At 39.7% G+C, this 18,596-nt stretch overlaps 1 protein-coding gene across 3 annotated transcripts in view; it reads right to left on the bottom strand.

Annotated features, from left to right (window-relative positions):
• Nucleotides 1-18,596, bottom strand: part of CNTNAP4 (contactin associated protein family member 4) — a 253,150-nt gene that overhangs the window by 66,557 nt on the left and 167,997 nt on the right. For all 3 annotated transcript variants that reach the window (XM_042919722.1, XM_042919723.1, XM_042919724.1), the window contains exons 11-13: nucleotides 14,342-14,448; nucleotides 10,905-11,024; nucleotides 630-827 (exon numbers count right to left, since the gene is read on the bottom strand). In XM_042919722.1, the coding sequence (XP_042775656.1) occupies nucleotides 630-827; nucleotides 10,905-11,024; nucleotides 14,342-14,448 (425 nt within the window). The remainder of the gene's footprint in view (nucleotides 1-629; nucleotides 828-10,904; nucleotides 11,025-14,341; nucleotides 14,449-18,596) is intronic.

The raw sequence follows: 18,596 nt of genomic DNA, 5'->3' as shown, positions 1-18,596 counted from the left end.
GGCCCAAGGTACTGTCACATAATGAGATGTTCTAACGGGAAAACAAAACCAAACACAGAATTGAAGAGCAGACTGGTTATTAAAAGCAGAATAAAGGAAAGAGTTAAAAGATGGTTTTCTGATTTCCGATTTAAACTGCTGAATAAACTGTTTTCGGCAGCCTATTCTAATTTTCAATTTTACCCAGAGGCTAGCTGCCAACAATCCATGAAAAAAGAGTCGCACAGAATAGTCACTTTGAGAAAAGTGAGTCATATTTTCCTTAACTCTCTTCCTGATAAAACAAACCGTACGTGTCACCTGCCCTTTCTAAAGGATAGACACTGAGCATTCACCGAGGATCAGAATGAAGCTCCTTTCTGTAGAGTTATCTGACTGAGGCCAGGAAGAGCCTCCGAAGGCAATCGAGGTTTTGGACAAAGCTCAGAGTAAATTGACCTTGTTCTTTCTTCGGGCAAAAGCACTGCTGTGACTTCCAGACTGTGACACGTTTGCTAAGTATACAGGGGGCAGACACGCTCCGTGGCCGAATGCCACCACCACCACGGCATAATTCAAATCCTCGGGAGCTGGTTAAGTAAAGCGGCTGGGCCATGTGCACAGAGGGACAGGTGCCTCAGTTTCCTTACCTGGTTTATTGGCAAGCCGTGACTTCTTGCAGTAGTAGGTAAGCTCCTGCTCACAGTGGTCCGCAAGGTTAATTGTGGCCTGCAGCTGCTCCGTGCTGGCCACATACTCGAAAAACCCAGCATGTGGGTTCTCTGGGTTAGTGTTTCTGACTCTTGTTAGGTCAGAGCCATTGTGCTGTATGACGGTCCATGCAGTTTCTTGTATGCGGAAATGGGGAAGAAAGAGAGGAGACCATCACTAGTCTGCAAAAGTTAAAATAAATAAAGAAAATCAAAATCACCTTTTATCTGAGCCAAATTTTTCTAGTCATCAAACCTCTCTGAGAGGTTTCAACACAAATGGGTTCTTAAAATATTTAAATTATAGTAAAGTGACTCTTTGCCCTTTAGTTTATACGACTGCCATGCATTTGCCATGATTTTTATTTCACGTGGCCATATAATTTAACCAGAAAATGTTTATGGTGAAAAATATTAAGAAAACTAATTATTAAAATTTGCGACACGTTTCATTTCATTGAATCCAATATTCTATTTTTTAAAGATGCATCATGATTTTACTTAAAAAAACAAAAGAAAAAGCTGCCTATTGTAAGTTTAAAACATTGTTGATTATTGACACACCCTGAATTCAGGGATGCTACGATGTGAAAAAAGGTGTATCTGTGAATTTCTGAAATATTTTAAATTATATGATATAAGTGATGATTTTTCTACTCTTAAAAATTCCCTTTACCATTCCCTTTACCAGCAAAGAAAGGTCAGATTTTTATGGGCTATATATCTCTCTCTCTTCAGACAACATTTAATTATGAGTGCCCATCCTTTTCTTTTTAAATCGAATTTTAAATATTCATTTTGGTATTGTGTGATGTGCATAGTTATGGAATACAAGAGGACGTTACTTCCTTGAGCTGAACGCACCTGATACAGCATCAGCAACTCAACTAAAATAAAAAATAAAATATCTTTGAGTCCTGGCTAGAGCAATCCCTATCGACACTTGAATGTCTGTAAACATTACCATCATAATGATTACCAAAATTATGAAATGAAATAAAAATCCTACAATGTTTGTAACGGAAGATAGGCATATTGTATCTAGCCTTCAACCTTCCCAGAAATTGACTTCACATTATATTTACGGTGATAGATGCAGGCACAAGAACAGATTAATCAAAAGTCCTCTGATTTAATAGGTAAGAAACAGATTGGAAGTTGTCAAAACTCTGCTATCTATGTGATGTTAAGTCACATAACTCTTCTGTATTACAGAGGACTATTCCAAATTGGAGGAAACAGTAGGTAGAATTTCCTCCCCTCTCTTTAGCTAATGCATTCACATGGATCGACAATCAAAACAAGATAAGAGATTTCACTCCCACGCCTCACCAGGTCACCAGAATTTTGAATAGAAAGGTCTGTCTGCTAAATAAGACGGGAGGCAGCTTTGACAGTCCTATTGCCTTCTATGTGTGAGTGCATCACTATTTTTCTTGGAAACAACAGCCGTTACTTTTATTTCTGCTTTGCATTTCTCCTCACCATTCAGCTTTATCAGTAAATTAATTTCCTTAAAGAGGACATGATATAAAAGCTAATGAAATTAATTATGGATGGCCAGACTGTGACATAGTATAGAGACCGTCAGGATATTTGAGTTGCAGATCTGGAATAGATGTGCCCTTAAGAAAGTCAGGTAAAATCTGAGCCTCCATTTCCAACTTTAGAAAATAAACTGGCAGAATATAGGACAATATCATAGGTCTGAAATTCTATGATTTTAGCCAACCCAACCTTCGCTATTAGAGGTTTGTGATTATCGGGGCGCTTGGGTGGCTCAGTCGGTTAAGCGTCTGACTCTTGGTCCGGCACAAGTCAGGACCTCACGGTTTGTGGGATCGAGCCCCGCCTTGGCCTGCTTGGGATTATCTCTCTCCCTCTCTCCCTGCCCCTCCCTCGCTCGCGTGTGCTCACTCGCACTCTCAAAAGAAATACATAATCTTTAAGAAAAAAAAGAAGTTCATGACCATTAATCAGGCAAATCCACTAACCTAGCCTCCACTGGAGTCTGCTTTAATTGTTCAGCAAACAATAAAATTTCCTTGTAATGAATCAATGGACAGCATACGGAAGCTCGACTCTGGCTGGGTAGCTGCCAAAGGAACAGGACAATATGCCTGCTTTTGTCTCTTTGCCTTTTGGTTCACACCGAGAGGGGCTTCCCTAGAGTTTAGCATCCACTGGGTCACAGTAAACACATGATTCTAAAGGTCTTTTAAGGGGTAAGGAATCCAAGGCTGTGGTGCACGACAGCCCTTGAAGGACCGTGCCCAGAAATGTTTCCTTTGGAAATTCTAAAATTTCAGTGTTACGGTAGTTTCTTTAAATGATTTCGTTTTTTAAAAATATTTATTCATTTTGAGGGGGGCCGGGGCAGAGAGAAGGAGAAAGAGAATCCCCAGCAGGCTCTGTACCGTCAACACAGAGCCCGGCACAGGGCTTCAACTCACGAACCGCGAGATCACGACCAGAGCCGAAATCAAGAATCAGACGCTTAACTGACTGAGCCACTCAGGTGTTGCTGATTTCATTTTTCAATAAAAAGTGCTACAAAGCATGAAGTTAAACAGATGCTGCATTTATCAGGCAATCTCGATTTCCGGGGCGAAGCAGAGACATCACGAGGAGCAATGAGAAAATGAGTGCCCAGCAGCCATGCAAAGCCCCATGTGCTTTGCAAACAGGGGAGCCTCTCACAACTATTAACCCTGAGCCTCTCTCCTGCTCTTTCAGACATGATTGCATTAGCTGATGTTTAGAAATTACAACTGTAAAGGACACAGACTTTATCATAATTTGTAACTCAGCATTTTGTGATTTATTCCATGGGGCTTTTCCACTGGCCTGGAGGCTCCCTGAGAAGAGTGATGGTTTCTGATTTGCTAACCACCGTATCTGCAGCACACAGCACAGGGGCTGGCACAACACGCCCAAAAGACTTTAGTTACAGAACTGAGGGAATAAACACATGAACGAATTAAAGACAAGGTACTCTCCAGACGAGAGTACAACCTTCAGGTTCCATGGTGGCCGTGAGCCTTGCCTTGCCTCTCAGCTGCTTTAGAACTTTGTAAACTGTCAACTCACAGTTTTGCAAAAGAGTAAGTCTGACACTGTGGAGGGCTTGACATGTTATCCTACTTGTAAGTTAACTGGTTATCTTGCCTCCTATCTGCATTCTATCCGTTTGTCTGCATCTAGCTACCGAGATCTAGATTTACGTGGGTGGAGGAAGACGGCCGCTCAGAGACACAGGAGTCTTTGGATCAGGGGCCGTCTGCCCACGGAAAATCTTAGCAGCCTCTAGGCTCTACGGCCCAATGTCCCGTGGGCCAATACAGAGAGCGCCAGATGCGCCCGCCCATGCGGGGTCTGCACCCAAGAGAGGAAACCCCCAGAAGTATGAGACTTGGAGATCACGGGCGATGGCTGGCACATCTTCTCCTCCCCTCCACAGAGGGAGAGGGGCCTTCTGGCTCTAGAATGCCACAGATCTCTGGGGAGAGGCGCCACTCCACAGGTTGTTTAAATCACTTTTGGAGTGCAGGCAAATGCATCTGGGGGGGATAAGCCTTCTCAATCTCTCCAGAGAAATTCACTATCTCTAACTTCCAAGACATATGCATATGAAATTATCCTTTAACACAGGCTTCTAGATTTAATTAATTAATGTGTTTAGTCTTATTGGCTCAGCAAGCAAGCATGGTTTTCCTTACAACAAGTAATGATTGCCCACAGATGAGCAAATTCCATCCGGCAGAAGTTCGAGGGACTCCCCTTTTCTACTATGGACGAAGCCGGGTCTTCCTCAGTCTGCACATTAATTTCAACATTACCGATGTGCCCCTGTTCTGTTCTGTTCTTTGGATTCTCCTTTGAACTGGTTGTAACATCTTACCAGTTTCCTCATGAACAATGCGTTAAAATCTTTACAATGTGTTTTTGAGCTTTTATTTTTCTATCTGCCTAAGAGTCATGATTGTATTATTATTATTTTTTTAATTATCCTCTACCAAAGGCAAAGAGAGGTAAGTTGTTGCAGTAAGGAGACACAGGGACATGAGTAAGGAAAGACAGCTGAAACGGGCAGCAAATCTATGAAATTTAATAAATACACTAAAAAAAAAAAATGGAAAGGCAGTTTGGGTCCACCGGTGTCTTTCCCCGAAGAGATTTCTAATATATAGATTGCATGTAAAGCACCTGAGTAATTAAGAACCTGATTTATCTTAGGCTGACTGCTATTTTTTAGTGTGATAACAGTGTAAAGAAAAAACATGCTGTTTAAGCAACACTCTTGCAGAGCTCGTGTTCCTTCAGGATTAACAGCGGAGGGTGACAGATGTGATGAAAAGCTGTGAGGTCAGGTAGGAAGTGCTGTGTTCAGGAAAGCCTCGGAGATGAAAGGGAAGAGCAGCTAGTGTTCTGGAGCAAAACTGGACGTAAACAAGGCTGCATCTGAATAACGATAGTTGGTTATTAACTCTCAGAGCTATCAGGAAGGCCTGATTGTTGAAATGCCTAGAGTAAAAATAATTTTGTTGTTATAAATCTTAACGACGCTCCAGCTTTCCCAGGGGATGGTCTCAGGAGCCCCAATCTCAGAGCTTGTTTAGAGAGCAGAGGCCCAGGCCTTGGGCTTGAAAATTGAGTCAGTGAAACTAAATGTAGGAGTCTTGGTGGTGGTGCAGAAAGAATAAGGTTAAGCGACAGAATTAGCATTATCATCAAAGTTTGAAAGCCCCAGCTCAAGCACTCATCAATCGCTCCCCACTGAAACAATTGTCCTTAGAATGCAATGTTTGATCATGAGACACAACGCCTTGAACCTAGAGCTATTTCATTTTAGAAAAAGCAGTGGATTTAGGGGCTCCTGGGTGGCTCAGTGCATCTGACTTTGGCTGAGGTCATGATCTGACGGTTCACGGGTTCTAGCCCCATGTCGGGCTCTGTGCTGACAGCTGGGAGCCTGAAGCCTGCTCAGATTCTGTGGCTCTCTCTGCGCCACCCCCGCCCCCCAAAAATAAACTTAAAAAAAAAAAAAAAAAGAAAAGAAAAAGTGGACTTAGTGTAGAAGAAAAAAGCCATGTACATTTCTAAAGAGACAGTCACTGGGATTCCTATTATCCTGTCTACTTATTTTTAAATTATATTTACAGTACTCTGTTTACAAAGAATTTTCAGTCTTGAACATAGTTTGGGAAATTATCCATTCAAAAGAAGTTTCCTTTGTAGTTTTTAGCTTGTAATGCTTCAAGGTATTTAAATCCACGTGGAATCATTTGTTTGACAATGATTCTAGACTAATAACTGGATTTTTTTTAGGTTACCCATTTGCAAGTTACGGATTCAGCATTTTGCCTTGTTTTTATAATTGTTATACTTGATTTATACAACTAGAGGATATGTTACTGGCTATAAGCAACGTGACGCTGATAGAACACAGCCTTTTCTAGTGGAAAAATGTTCAGACTGGGAGAAAGGAGACAAGGTTTTAGTCCCTGATTGCTCCCTAATGATTCTTTCCCCAACCTCCCTGCTTTCCTCATTTGCAAAAACCAGATCAACAGGGAACGTTTCAAGCTGTAACATTATTTTTCACTGGGTTGTTACATTCTGGGATTGCCACTTTAGTGTGAATGTATTTCAATATTCCGGGGTTTCTGATGACACTTAGCTGATTCCTAACTGGATTATCTGTATCTGCTCTCAATGGCTTGCTTTTCAAACGGCTTTACATGTTGCGAATGTCCTCTCCGGCATCAATGCTTTCTGATCATTTTGCTGAGGCAAAATTAACCTCTGTATGTGTGCATATACATATTTCCTTCATGTCCGTCAGAGTTGTTATCGAATTAGCACGACGCTTCGTTGACTGCGATAGGGCTCGTGACTGGTAAAGCAATATGAGGAGGTAAATGTTGATTTAATAGAAAGGGAACAATTCATTCCATAAAATGAAACTCGGAATTTCCTTGTCATTTAGATAATTTAAGTGCACATGGCCTATCAATTTTGGAATTATTATCCATACAAAGATAATATATGCATGTATGTGAATATAATTCAATCCTCACTATTTGCAGTTCCTCATTATCTGGAAATCGCCTACTGCCTAAAATTTATTTGAACCCCCAAATCATGACTCGAGGCACTCTTGTACATCTACAGACATGTACACGCAGCAAAAAGCTTGAGTTGCCCAATCCACACGTACCCCCCCAAAATTTTTTTTAACAATGGCCTCGAAGTGTGGTGCTAAAGAGCTGTCTATTATTTCGAGTGCAAGAAGGCTGTGTGACGTGCCTCATGAGAAAACAGGTGCTAGAATAAACCTCGTTGAAGTGTGAGTCACAGTGCTGTTGGTTGTGAGTTCAATGTCAATGAATTAACAGTATGTATTAAATAAGGTGTCTCTAATCCGAAACACAAGTCAAACAAGGTCATGTGTTGATCGGTTGATGAGAATGTTGGCTAATTCGGTGTCTGTTGTTGCTTTGCGGAACAGAACGATGTTATAATCACGGATAATGAGACTTGTGTGTGTATGTGTGTGGTGTGTGTCTATGTTTCGTAAAGTTTTAAAGATTACGGATACTTATCAACCTAGAGGTATCTGATTTATAGAATCAAAACCTTCTAAGCATGTGCCTGTGGATACTTCAGGATGCACTGTGGGAACACAGGATTCACAAGGACGCGGGGATAGATTGTTAAATGTCACTCACCACCCAAGCTGTACGAACAGGAAAAATCAAAAAGTTATTTGACACTTAAATTCCTGTATTTCACTGCAAAGTCTTCCCTTCCTCTCTGTGAAGTATTTTCAAATGTATTATGTTTCAGCCTCACATAATAGAACAGTCTGTTTTGTGAAGTTGGAGAAGCACAGGTCCAAAGCAGCGATTCTCAAAGCTAGGTACACAGAGGAGTCAACTGGGGAGACGTGTAAAATATCGATTCTGTTGTCACCGCAACCACGTTGTCAGAACCTGACTCGAGTGCTGCCTGGGGGTCCGTGCTGGGTACAAGAGGGAACGTCACTGAAGGGACACACATGCGGGAATCATGTGTCTTAGGGTGCTTTGGTGTGGGGGCAGTGCCCGAATGTTTGTGCCCCCCTCCATTCATATGTTGAACCATCGGGTAATTAGGTCATGAGGGTGGGGATCAGTCGTCTTGTAAAAGAGACCCCAGAGACCCTCTTCCATCACATGAGAATGCCAGAAGTCTGTGGCCCAGGAGAGACCCTCAGTTGACTATGCCGGTGCCACGAGCTTGGACTTCCCAGTCTCTAAAACTGTAAGAAATGAATATCTGTTGTTTGTAAGCTACCCAGTCTGTGGTTATTTTGCTACAGCAGCTCAAACGGACTAAGACAGGCAATGCCTTCAATGACTGTGAGAACAAATGGAAGAGGCCTAGCTGTGTTACATGAAAAACCTTTGAAGACACAGTCTAATTTTCTAATTTTCCCAAATATCTGTTGCCATGGTTTCAGCACCATCCTCCAGGTTTTAGAATTACACATTAATCCAAAGGAACTTTTGCTCCCACATTCAACAGCCTTTCTCAGTATCTCCTTTGAATGTGTCACAGACATCTCAAACTCAACATGTGTAAAATTCTGACCGAGCTGCTGGTCTTTGCCCTCAAACCTTTTCTGACCACCTCTCCAATGTCGGCAACTCGAACACTCCAGCTGCCCAAGCCAAAACGTGGTGTTATTTTGGTTTCCTTTTGTTTCCTCACATCTCACACGTGCTTGGTGAGAAAGTCAAAACTGCCTCCACCATCCACACTGCTATTGTCTACCATCACCCTCTTGCCTGGATTCTTGCACTACTTGAACTGGTTGTCCAAGCGGGTTTCCACTCCTACTACAGACATACAGAGACACATACATTATACACACGTACACATAGATCTGCATCTTATGTATAGCCATGCCTGTGGAGTGTATGTGTGTATACGCATGTGTGTGTATGTGTGGACCCCTGCTCCTAGATGGGCATTTCCCAACACTGGAGCCATCATGATCCCACGGAAGGCAGAGTGCATCCATCGGTGCTTAAAAGTCCCCAGTGTCTTCTCATCTCATTCAAAGTAAATATCAGGGACTTCACAACATTGTTGTAAGGACCTCGTGACTTCCCCGCCTGCCCCTGCCTTACTCGACTCTCTTGCTCTCCCGCTACTCCCAGATAACTTGCCACACTCCTACCACACGAGATTTGTTGCTGTTTTCTGAAAGCACCTGGGAAGATCACTGCTCTCAGCACTTAGCACTTGCTATTTCCTTTGCCTGGAAGGTTCTTGCCCCAGATAGTCACTGCCTGATTTTTAAGTAGTGAATCTTCCTCTGAAACACCTCCTACTTCAATTTAATATTTCCTTTTTCTGTTTGTTTTGCTCCAGAAAACTGTGACTTCCTGACACAGAGCTATTCAATGTAAACTTTTGGCCACGATGGAATAGGCAGCTGCTGAGCAGTTAAAATATGGCCAGTGAGGTTGGAAAACGGGACGGTTAACTTAATCTTGTTTTTATTAATTTAAATTTAAAATGTATTTCAATTCATTTAGCTTTATTAATTAGTTTTTATTAAATTTGAATCGAGGGTCGCTTGGGTGGCTCAGTCGGTTGAGTGTCCGACCTCGGCTCAGGGCATGACCTCACTGTTCGTCAGTTTGAGTCCCGTATCGGGCTCTGTGCTGACAGCTCAGAGCCTGGAACCTGCTTCGGATTCTGTGTCTCCCTCTCTCTCCGTCCCTCCCCCACTCACACTCTAACTTCCTCTCTGTCAAAAATAAATAAACATTAAAAAAACTGAATCAAAATAGGCATTTGTTACAAGTGGCTACTACAGTAGACGGCACAGTTCATCCAGAATCCATTTTTTTGGGTTTGATGATGCAGAGATCAAGATTCCTTTTTATGACATTTATATACACCCCCGCCCCTCCCCCTGCCGGCTCCCCAGCACCACTGGTTGAAAGACCATATTCCCTTCACTGTGTATCAATGCCTTTGGAGTAAGTCAACTATCCATATGGTTCTTCGTGTCCCTTCAAATCTGCTGATAAATCTTAGAATCTGAGTTCCAGTTTTCACCAAAGCAATTATATCAACAAATAAATACTCCACTGGAATTTTAATTAAGATTTTCACTGAATCAATACCTACATGGGAAGAATTGAGATTTATACTATACTGAGTTTCCCAATCAATGAAATTTTTACATTTCCCCATCTAGTTAGAATTTCAATTTATCTCATGAGCATTTTATCCTTATCTATATAGAAACCATGCATATCTTTCGTTAGATTTATTACCTTCTATTTGAGATTTTTTTACGCTATTGAAAATAAAATCTAAAACTTCATTTTGCTTATTGCCGGTATACAGACATGAAATTAGTTTTTATATTAACTTGATACCCAGTGATCACCCTAAAGTTTATCTGTAAATTATGGAGAATATTCTCAATATATCACCTGGCCGAGGACAAATAATGAGAACCTTAGTTCTACCTTTCCAGTACTTTGATCCTTCCTTTCTTTCTCTTGCTTTATTGCACTGGCAAGGACCTCTATCCCATACAGTGGTGAACAGAGTGATAATAGCAGGCATCTTGTGTTAATGCTGGTAACACAGGTAAAGATTTCAATATTTCACCATGAAGTATGAATGTGCTGGAGAGTTTTTTGTGAGTGCTCTTTAACAAAGTAAGGAAATTTCCTTCCGTTGGTAATTTACTGAGTTTTCATTTTCTCCCTTTTCATAAGTGGATGTTGCATTTAATCAAACACATTTTCCATGACTATTAATACCTATTTAAATGTACGTAAGTAACAAATTCAAGAATACAAGTTATGTTTACCTACATTTAAAAAGTAAATTATTTTCCAAAGCTTTCACATGTATCAATCTTCTCAGAGAAATAAAGTCTGTCCTTTTTGTTTGGAGACTTAATAAGATACTTCATTATTAGATGTTCTACCCAGATACCGCATTCATTGAAAATAATAAAACATTTTAAATCATTACCATTAAACTATTTTTTAAAGATTTATGTTGAGCTCTTTCGCTGAACAATATACATTTTAATCAAGTTGCAAATTAGGCCAACTTTCTACTGGTTTCATTTTAATTTTGTGTGTTTAAAGCTTCATGCAAATTTAACTATTAAATGAAAATTGATTAACTCACCAGTCATATTGCAATATAGAAGAAAGGGTTCCAGGGGACCACTTCCATCTGTATCTATATAGTAAAACCCTGAAGTATTTCCTCTGTGCTTATAGGATTCACATGACTGCTCATAGATAGCTGTAAAAAAAAATGGACCATCATAAATGGAATAGTATAAAATGAATCTCTGAAGTTCTAATTTGGACACAAAACACTCCAAGTGCTGAAATGTAATATGTACATTACTGACCAGGAGAAAAGATAGGACACACTTTAAAACTCATTCTTTTTTTAAAAAAAAATAACTAATATGGATGAAAGTAGGTTATATAGAGAAAGGCAGAATGAGGTTGAATTGCATGGCATTTCTTTCTGTCATTAAAGGAATATGAGATTACTGAGTCAAAATAAAAAAATATTTTTTACATTAGGTAAAACAACAAAAGAGACAGTATGTGTTTTAAATGTTAACATATAAGTACGCTGTAACACCCATTTTGGACATCCATTCAAATGGATCTTGTGACATCCACTTTGGAATTTCTAATTCTAGCATCACCTAACATCTGAAACACAATAGCGTAATCTCCTTAAATAATCTGCTATTATCCAATAATTATGAAATAGAAAGGTTTTAAATAATGTTGTAACAATTCTCCTTTCTCACAAAAATTACTTAAAAAAAATAATGACCGGCAAAGCTCTTCATCAATAATTTTAAAAGTAATTTACAAAAGAAACTTTCTCTAATTCTCTGTAATGAGAATTTAAGATAATTAAAACTGGAGGCAGAAGAAATATCTATATTAAATATTCCTTCAAGTGGTCTCAATATGTTTTGATCCATAATTGGATGGGTTTTTTTTTTTTTAAAGTTCATTTATTTACTTTGAGAGAGAGAAAGCATGAGCAGGAGACAGGCAGAGACAGGGAGAGAGGATCCCAAGCAGCCTCCACACTGTCAGTGCAGAACCCAACAAGGGGCCTGATCCCAGAAACCATGAGATCATGACCTGAGAAGAAATCAAGAGTTGGATGTTTAACTGACTGAGCCCCCAGGTGTCCCCATAATTGGACGTTTTTGATTATACAATTATACATTTGCCATGTACAAGTTTTGATATTAATAGCTATATATGATACACACATCGCATTGAACACTTGGTCAAATGTACTGATAATTTTCATAAAGCTTTTGATTTTATGAAATGAGAAATAAGTCATACCCTGAATGTCCTTCCTTGATCTAGTCTAAATTTTGGAAAATTATGTTAATGACTTTTTAGGCAATATGAAATAATGTTAACTAATTTGCTCAATGTTACTGAAATTTCAGATAATCATACAAATTTACTTCCCTATACCTTCACCTTCTGATGGTTTTATTTTGTTCCTATTATATATTACATAGACAAGAATTTAAGCATGGGTTGTTTTCTAGTCACATTTATATTTTGTGCAGTGAAACAGGCATGTAAAAATGGTTATTTTATTCACTTCTGCACACATATACATACGTTCATAAATTCTTTGAAGGCAGTTGGCAGGAGATATACATAACTTGAGAGTCAGGGTTGGTATTAGAAAGGACACATGATTGAGGTGCCTGGATGGCTCAGTTGGTTAACTATCTGACTTGATTTTGGCTGAAGTAGTGATCTCACAGTTTACGGGTTCGAGCCCCATGTCAGGCTCTGCAGTGATAGTGCAGAGCCTGCTTGGGATTCTCTCTCTTCCCCTCTCTCTCTGCCCTTACCCTATTCGTACTCTCTCTCTCTCAAAATAAATAAATAAACTTTGAAAAAGAAAGGACACATGATTCCATGATGGTAATTGGGAGTACATTTGCTTCGTGTGTATTGCTTGACTCTTTATAATATGAATGTTTATAACATGTTATTTTCTAATAAAACCTTTTAAAGACTCCATGCCTGCCCCGTTCTCTATTTATGCTAACGATAGTGAAGACTTCACTACAACCAAGTTTGTCCTCCTGGCCCCATTTCTCAAAATGTTTATTGGCCAAAACCCTTCAGCTCCATCTGGACTACCTGTTCAAGAACCTAGTAAGTTAACTCCATGCTTAGAGCAAACTGTGGCCATAAACAAAAATACTTTATCAACCAGTTTTTTTCCCTCAGAATGTAAATATTTAGATTCATTCATAACAATTACAAACAAAGGGTCAATTAAAACACATTGAATTAGCGTTTTGTTGGGAGTTACTACAATTAGGAAGATGGTGGAAAAAGTCAACTAGACTGGCCTTCTGCTACTGGACCTGGCTCAAGTAACTTGGTCTCTAGTTACAGTGAGGCGTGGCCTTCGCAACAGTAGGCATCCTTCATGATGAGAACATAAGCTGATGCCTAAGAATGACCCTGGCTGCAGTGGTGCAGGCTTGAGGGTGACACCAGGAGCCCCTCCTGCTCACGCCCTCGTCAGCCCCGAATCAGGACCTCTGAGGGTCCCTTCCAGAACCTGCAGGGCTGGGAGCCCGGGATGCTAACTCTCCACTCCGACAGGAGTAAAAGTAGCACACGGTGAAGAGACTGCGAATGGAGAGACTGATGACTGCATAGAACACCCTCGCCTGAGGTCAAGCCTATGGGACATCGTAGTAGGAGAGAGGTCGCTCAGCAGTGTCTGTAATAATGTGAAAAAGTGGGAGAGAAAAATGGGCGTTTAGATCTCCCCGTCCTACGTACTGAAAAAGTGGACATCAAAACGGCATATGAGTCTTACTTACAATGCATGCAAACACTTCATCAGAAAAACTGCGTGGTTTATAATATACATAGAGTATTTATTGGTTGTGCTCCCAGGCTCTGAAGCACAATTCCAAGAGTTCACATACTCAGTGTCCCTCAGTTATTGAAGGGGCCTTGGGCAAGGTGATTAGTCTCTCTCTGTTATTTCATGAGTAAACTAGGGATAATAATAGTAACCTACTAATTCAGTGAATCTGGAACATCAGAATTCAATGAATTGGGACATATAAAATATTATATCAGTACCTGCATTTAGAAAACATTCAATAAAATGAAGTATTATGATTAACATCGTTACCTGCCATGCTTATTTCATTATTCTCACTAATGGGGTTATGAGAATTTAAGGATTACTCATTCTGTATTATTTATTATTTATTCATTATCTATGTTTATTCACAATTTATATTTATCCTTAGCTGCCTTTTTTTTTTCGATATACATTTCTCCTTTGCCAGCTCTCCTACTCTTTTCTATCCTGTTTTATGTTACCTACTTCTATAAGCTACTTCGACAACTTTGTGCAAAGAGGTATGGATTTAAAATAAACTAGGAATCAACTGGACGCTAAAATTCAGGCCTGCACGTTCCAATCCACGGACATATACGCGCACAGCCACGAAAAGGGAAATGGAACAAGGAAATCGGAACAGAGGCAAGAAGAAGCAAGTGTGTTCGGCTTACAGTTGTGGCAAGTAGCTCCCGCGTAGCCAGTGTTTGCACAGTTGCAGTGAAAGGTATTCCAGGACTGGGAACATTCACCGCCATGTTCACAGTAGTTGGGCAAACACCTACAAAAAGGTACAGATACAATCACTACTTTTCATTTTGAGCTGTCATAAACTGTTGGTCATGGTCATGTGAGAGAAGAATGTCCACAGTACCAGAAAGGGTAAATTTAACATGACTAATGGTTATTCAGTCTGCCATTAAGGTGCTTTAATCACAGAACCAAACCTTAGATCAATAGCTGCATCAGATTTCAACCAATTCTCGTTGGTTGTGACTGCTTAATTTTCAACATGTCCTGCTACATCAGAGCACTTTCTTTTCCCTAAGTAAACATAACACTAATTCAATATGCTGCCAGAAATACCAATAGCTTACATAAAATAACAACACTCAATCTTACTGATTTCCTACACTGAATATTTAAAGAAACAAGAATAAAAAAGAGAGAAGAAAAGAAGGAAGTAAGACAGAGGGACATCTTTATTCACTTTTTGAGTAGAGTGAATACCTCTAGGAATGTTGAAGTTTCATTGGACAGGCACACAAATTCATAGCAGTGTGTTGGGGTGCTCTAGGGTGCTGAATGGAACTCACAGGGGCTCCCAGGATATTTGAACTTTTCCAGAGAAATACAGGCATACTCAATATCTGCCCAAACTTGCACAATTTCCTGCTTGAGGTAGTTCAATGTCAACATTAGATCATAATACATTCCTTTCAATGATGTCCCATATTTAAGAACCTGGGTTTTCAGTAGTTGCTAAAAAACTGAAACCACGTGAAACCATGTGAAATCAGTGTTGAACAAAAATGAGGGTGGCAGTGTCTGACCTGATCCCAAGTTTTGAAAAGTTGTGCAATACTCAACAGGTAAACACGTGTAATTGTGAAGTAGCTGTGTTGAATTCAAAATAAAATTAAAATATTTTTCAAATTATATATATACATATATATAATCTACATATATAAATTACAATATATATTATGTATGTATATTCCATTTTCAAAGGCTTACTAAATTTTAGGACATATCTATAAAGTTGTTTGGACCTAAGTTACATCTTAAATGAAGGCATTAGTTATATCTTTTGGCTTGGAACACTATGAAAAAATTACTGAACTATATAAGGCACTGTGGCCAAAAAACTTGGGGAGCTTCTGGTATTGACCTGAAGAGCCCTGATCAGATTATGGATGCTTTTCAGTATTGATATGGAAAGATCTATTGAGACCAAAGTTTGAAATGCTCGCCATTACTCCCAAACAAAAAATTAAACTGCAAAGCCTATCAAGAATATATTCACACTTGGGGTTTCTGCCACCTCCTTTATTAAAACTAAGGATGGGAACTTTGTGTTCTGCTCATAGGATTTCTCCAATTTTAACTGAAAACAATGCCAGTGAATTTTCCTGATTATAAAAAACAGATATCCACTGTACAAAAAATCAAACAACCCAGGACACAGCAGAGGAGAAATATGGTTTATAATCTCATATATAAAAATCACCATTACAAATATATACATGCATGCGCATGCATATATAAACGTATATATGCCTTTGTGTGTGTGATTATGTTCATAAATAAAATCGTATGTTATTTTCCAACCTCCTTCTTAAGGATTCACAAATAAATAGTGGGCATCTTTCTATGCCAATTAAGTTTATATATATTTTAGTATTTTTATAGATTCACAGGAATCCATTCAGGAATATTTCATGCTGTACGTATTTTTTTAAGCATTTCAGATCAGTAACAATCTAGAAGAAAGAGGTAGATTAAAAAACTTAAGACACGACAAATCCTAGTTGGTGATCAGAAAAGAAAAGGACAGCAGGCTCACGGACCTCAGCCATGCTTTAAAAGATATAAGTGGCTATACCTAAGATCCTAAAGAATGAATAATCAGTGTGATACATGTGCCATTTCTATTTGATTTGCTGCTGCTGAAAGATATTGAATTAATTTTCCTTGATTCTTGTTAGACCTGACTTTTCGCCTCTTTTAAGTACAATGTGAAGACTGGATTGTGGGTGGTGTTGAAATTCACCGTGTAGTAGCCTCTCCTGACAACTAGTAAGTAACCTAGAGTAAATTACATTGTAGAGTGAAGGACTGATTTTCATTCAGTGTTCTCAACAATTTACGCTCTTCTCTTTCCTTAGTCATTCTCTGTAGCCTCCAACACTTTTCTGTTGATATTTGTCATTATTTTCGCTGTTCATAATGGGCCGGGGATACGGACAGCAGCCCCCTTTGTGGTTCTGTCCTCACCTCGCCGAGGGACTGGCCTCCCTCGGCCCTCAGGCACCCAGATTTCTGACTTAGGGTCACTTCCCCTGTATGTCCATAGAGGACAGGGGCAGGGCTTCTAGGTGAGTGTGCGTGTGTGAATGTGGATAAGGGAGATGTGAGTGTGTAAGGGGTGTGGGAATGTTCTTGTAAGTGTGCGCATGTGTGTGTGCATGTGCGTGGATTAGTAAGTAAGGAGGCGCCAGAATGTGCAAATAAAGAGTGTATTGTAAAGACTGGATGTGGTAAAGCTTTGGAAGCGTGTGAGTGAGCACACAAATGTGTACACACGTATGAAAGGCTGTTCGTCTGTGTGTAAAGAGTATGTGCGAATGACCGTACAAAGGTGAGTGTGAGCATGTGTGTAAATATATGTACACCTTTACATGTAGATCTGATCCAACTTAAAGTTACAGTAAAAAAGGAGCTACATTTGTTTACGTTCCTGGCAGATTTTTAAGTATATTTTTCACGTTCCTGTTTATTTTTCACTGCAATGTATTAAACCATCAAATTATGTGTTTATTATATGTAGCTTGAATAGGAACCACCATAGATGTGAATGTGCGCCCAGGGGGCTGTGCAGTTTGGCAGGCAGACATTTCAGTGGGACCTGGCCAGCCCCAGAGCGCTGAGATCGGATGCGGGCTCTGTCCTGAGCTGCGTCCTCTTAGCCAACCTCACCTCTCTGTGCACCTGCTCTCAGATTTACAAGAAACAAACACTACCAGGAAGAGACTCTAAGGGTGTTTTGTGAGGGTTACTTTAAATACACATTAATTAATTTAAAATTCATTTTAGGGAGCGCCCCTCTATCTGCTAAATGGGACACTGTCCAATTCATAAGTCATTTAATATACCCAATGAGATCTTTAACATTAAAAAATAAATAGGCAAAATTCATTTTAGAATGGTCGTTACACACAGTCTCTCACACACGTACACGTTCACAAGCTTACTTACATATCCAGAAGCACCTCCCACACTCATGCAAATCCTTACATACACCGCCACACAGCTCCTCACATGCTAACTTGTACATATACACACACTCACACACATCAACGCTATTCCCACACACGTGCACACACTTGTAGGTCATTCACACATGCATTCCCAGACTCCTTACACACTTGCATCATCCTTACACATAGTCACTCAAACTCACAGACTTAAATACTAATTCATGTTAAGTGCTGAGAATACAGACTGGTAAACAATTTTTTTTAAAAAAGAGACTTTATTTAATAATGCTTGCAAGCTATGTCAATAGGTATAGCATAGACGACCAAAATAAATGGATATATGTTTTCTTCTGAATATAAGAAAATGAGTCGAGAAATACTTTTGGAAACTTAAAAGGTAAACATACACAAAAATTACTTTGATTTTTGCTATTATTTTTAATACTGCTAGGGTTACTATTAGTCATAAGTTTTTCTTAAAAAAAGAAAGCATGTATAGCCAAGATCTATCCACAATTTGCTCACTCTTTCTGAAAAGTCTTCTCAAAGTGTGGTACTAAAACCATACATTCTCCAACTGGGCTATAAACCACAGTCCTCTGTTTTACAAGTGTGTATCTCCAGAAAGGAGGCAATCCAGCCTCCTCGGGTAAAATGGCAGCTTCGGAGAAACCCAGTTTGGAGAAGTGTGGATCCACCAGCACCAAAGGAATTGTCTACAATCTAAGATGGTTAACACGACTATCACTGATTGTGGATGACTGAATCTCCCCGCAGATCCTAATGATTGTTAGCCACTTGAAAGTGAGCCCTACCTCTTCAGAGCTGGCATGCCCTTCCCCAAATGGGGATGAAGGTTCTAGAGCTGATGTGGACGTAACTATGGAGAAGGTCACTGTCATTTAGTACCAAAATCAAGCCAACTGAGGTTTACTGTCTAAAGTCTTCC

This window comes from Panthera leo, chromosome E2 (assembly GCF_018350215.1).
Source record: "Panthera leo isolate Ple1 chromosome E2, P.leo_Ple1_pat1.1, whole genome shotgun sequence".
NCBI classification, from domain to species: Eukaryota; Metazoa; Chordata; class Mammalia; order Carnivora; family Felidae; genus Panthera; species Panthera leo.
This window is presented reverse-complemented; position numbering and strand designations above follow the sequence as displayed.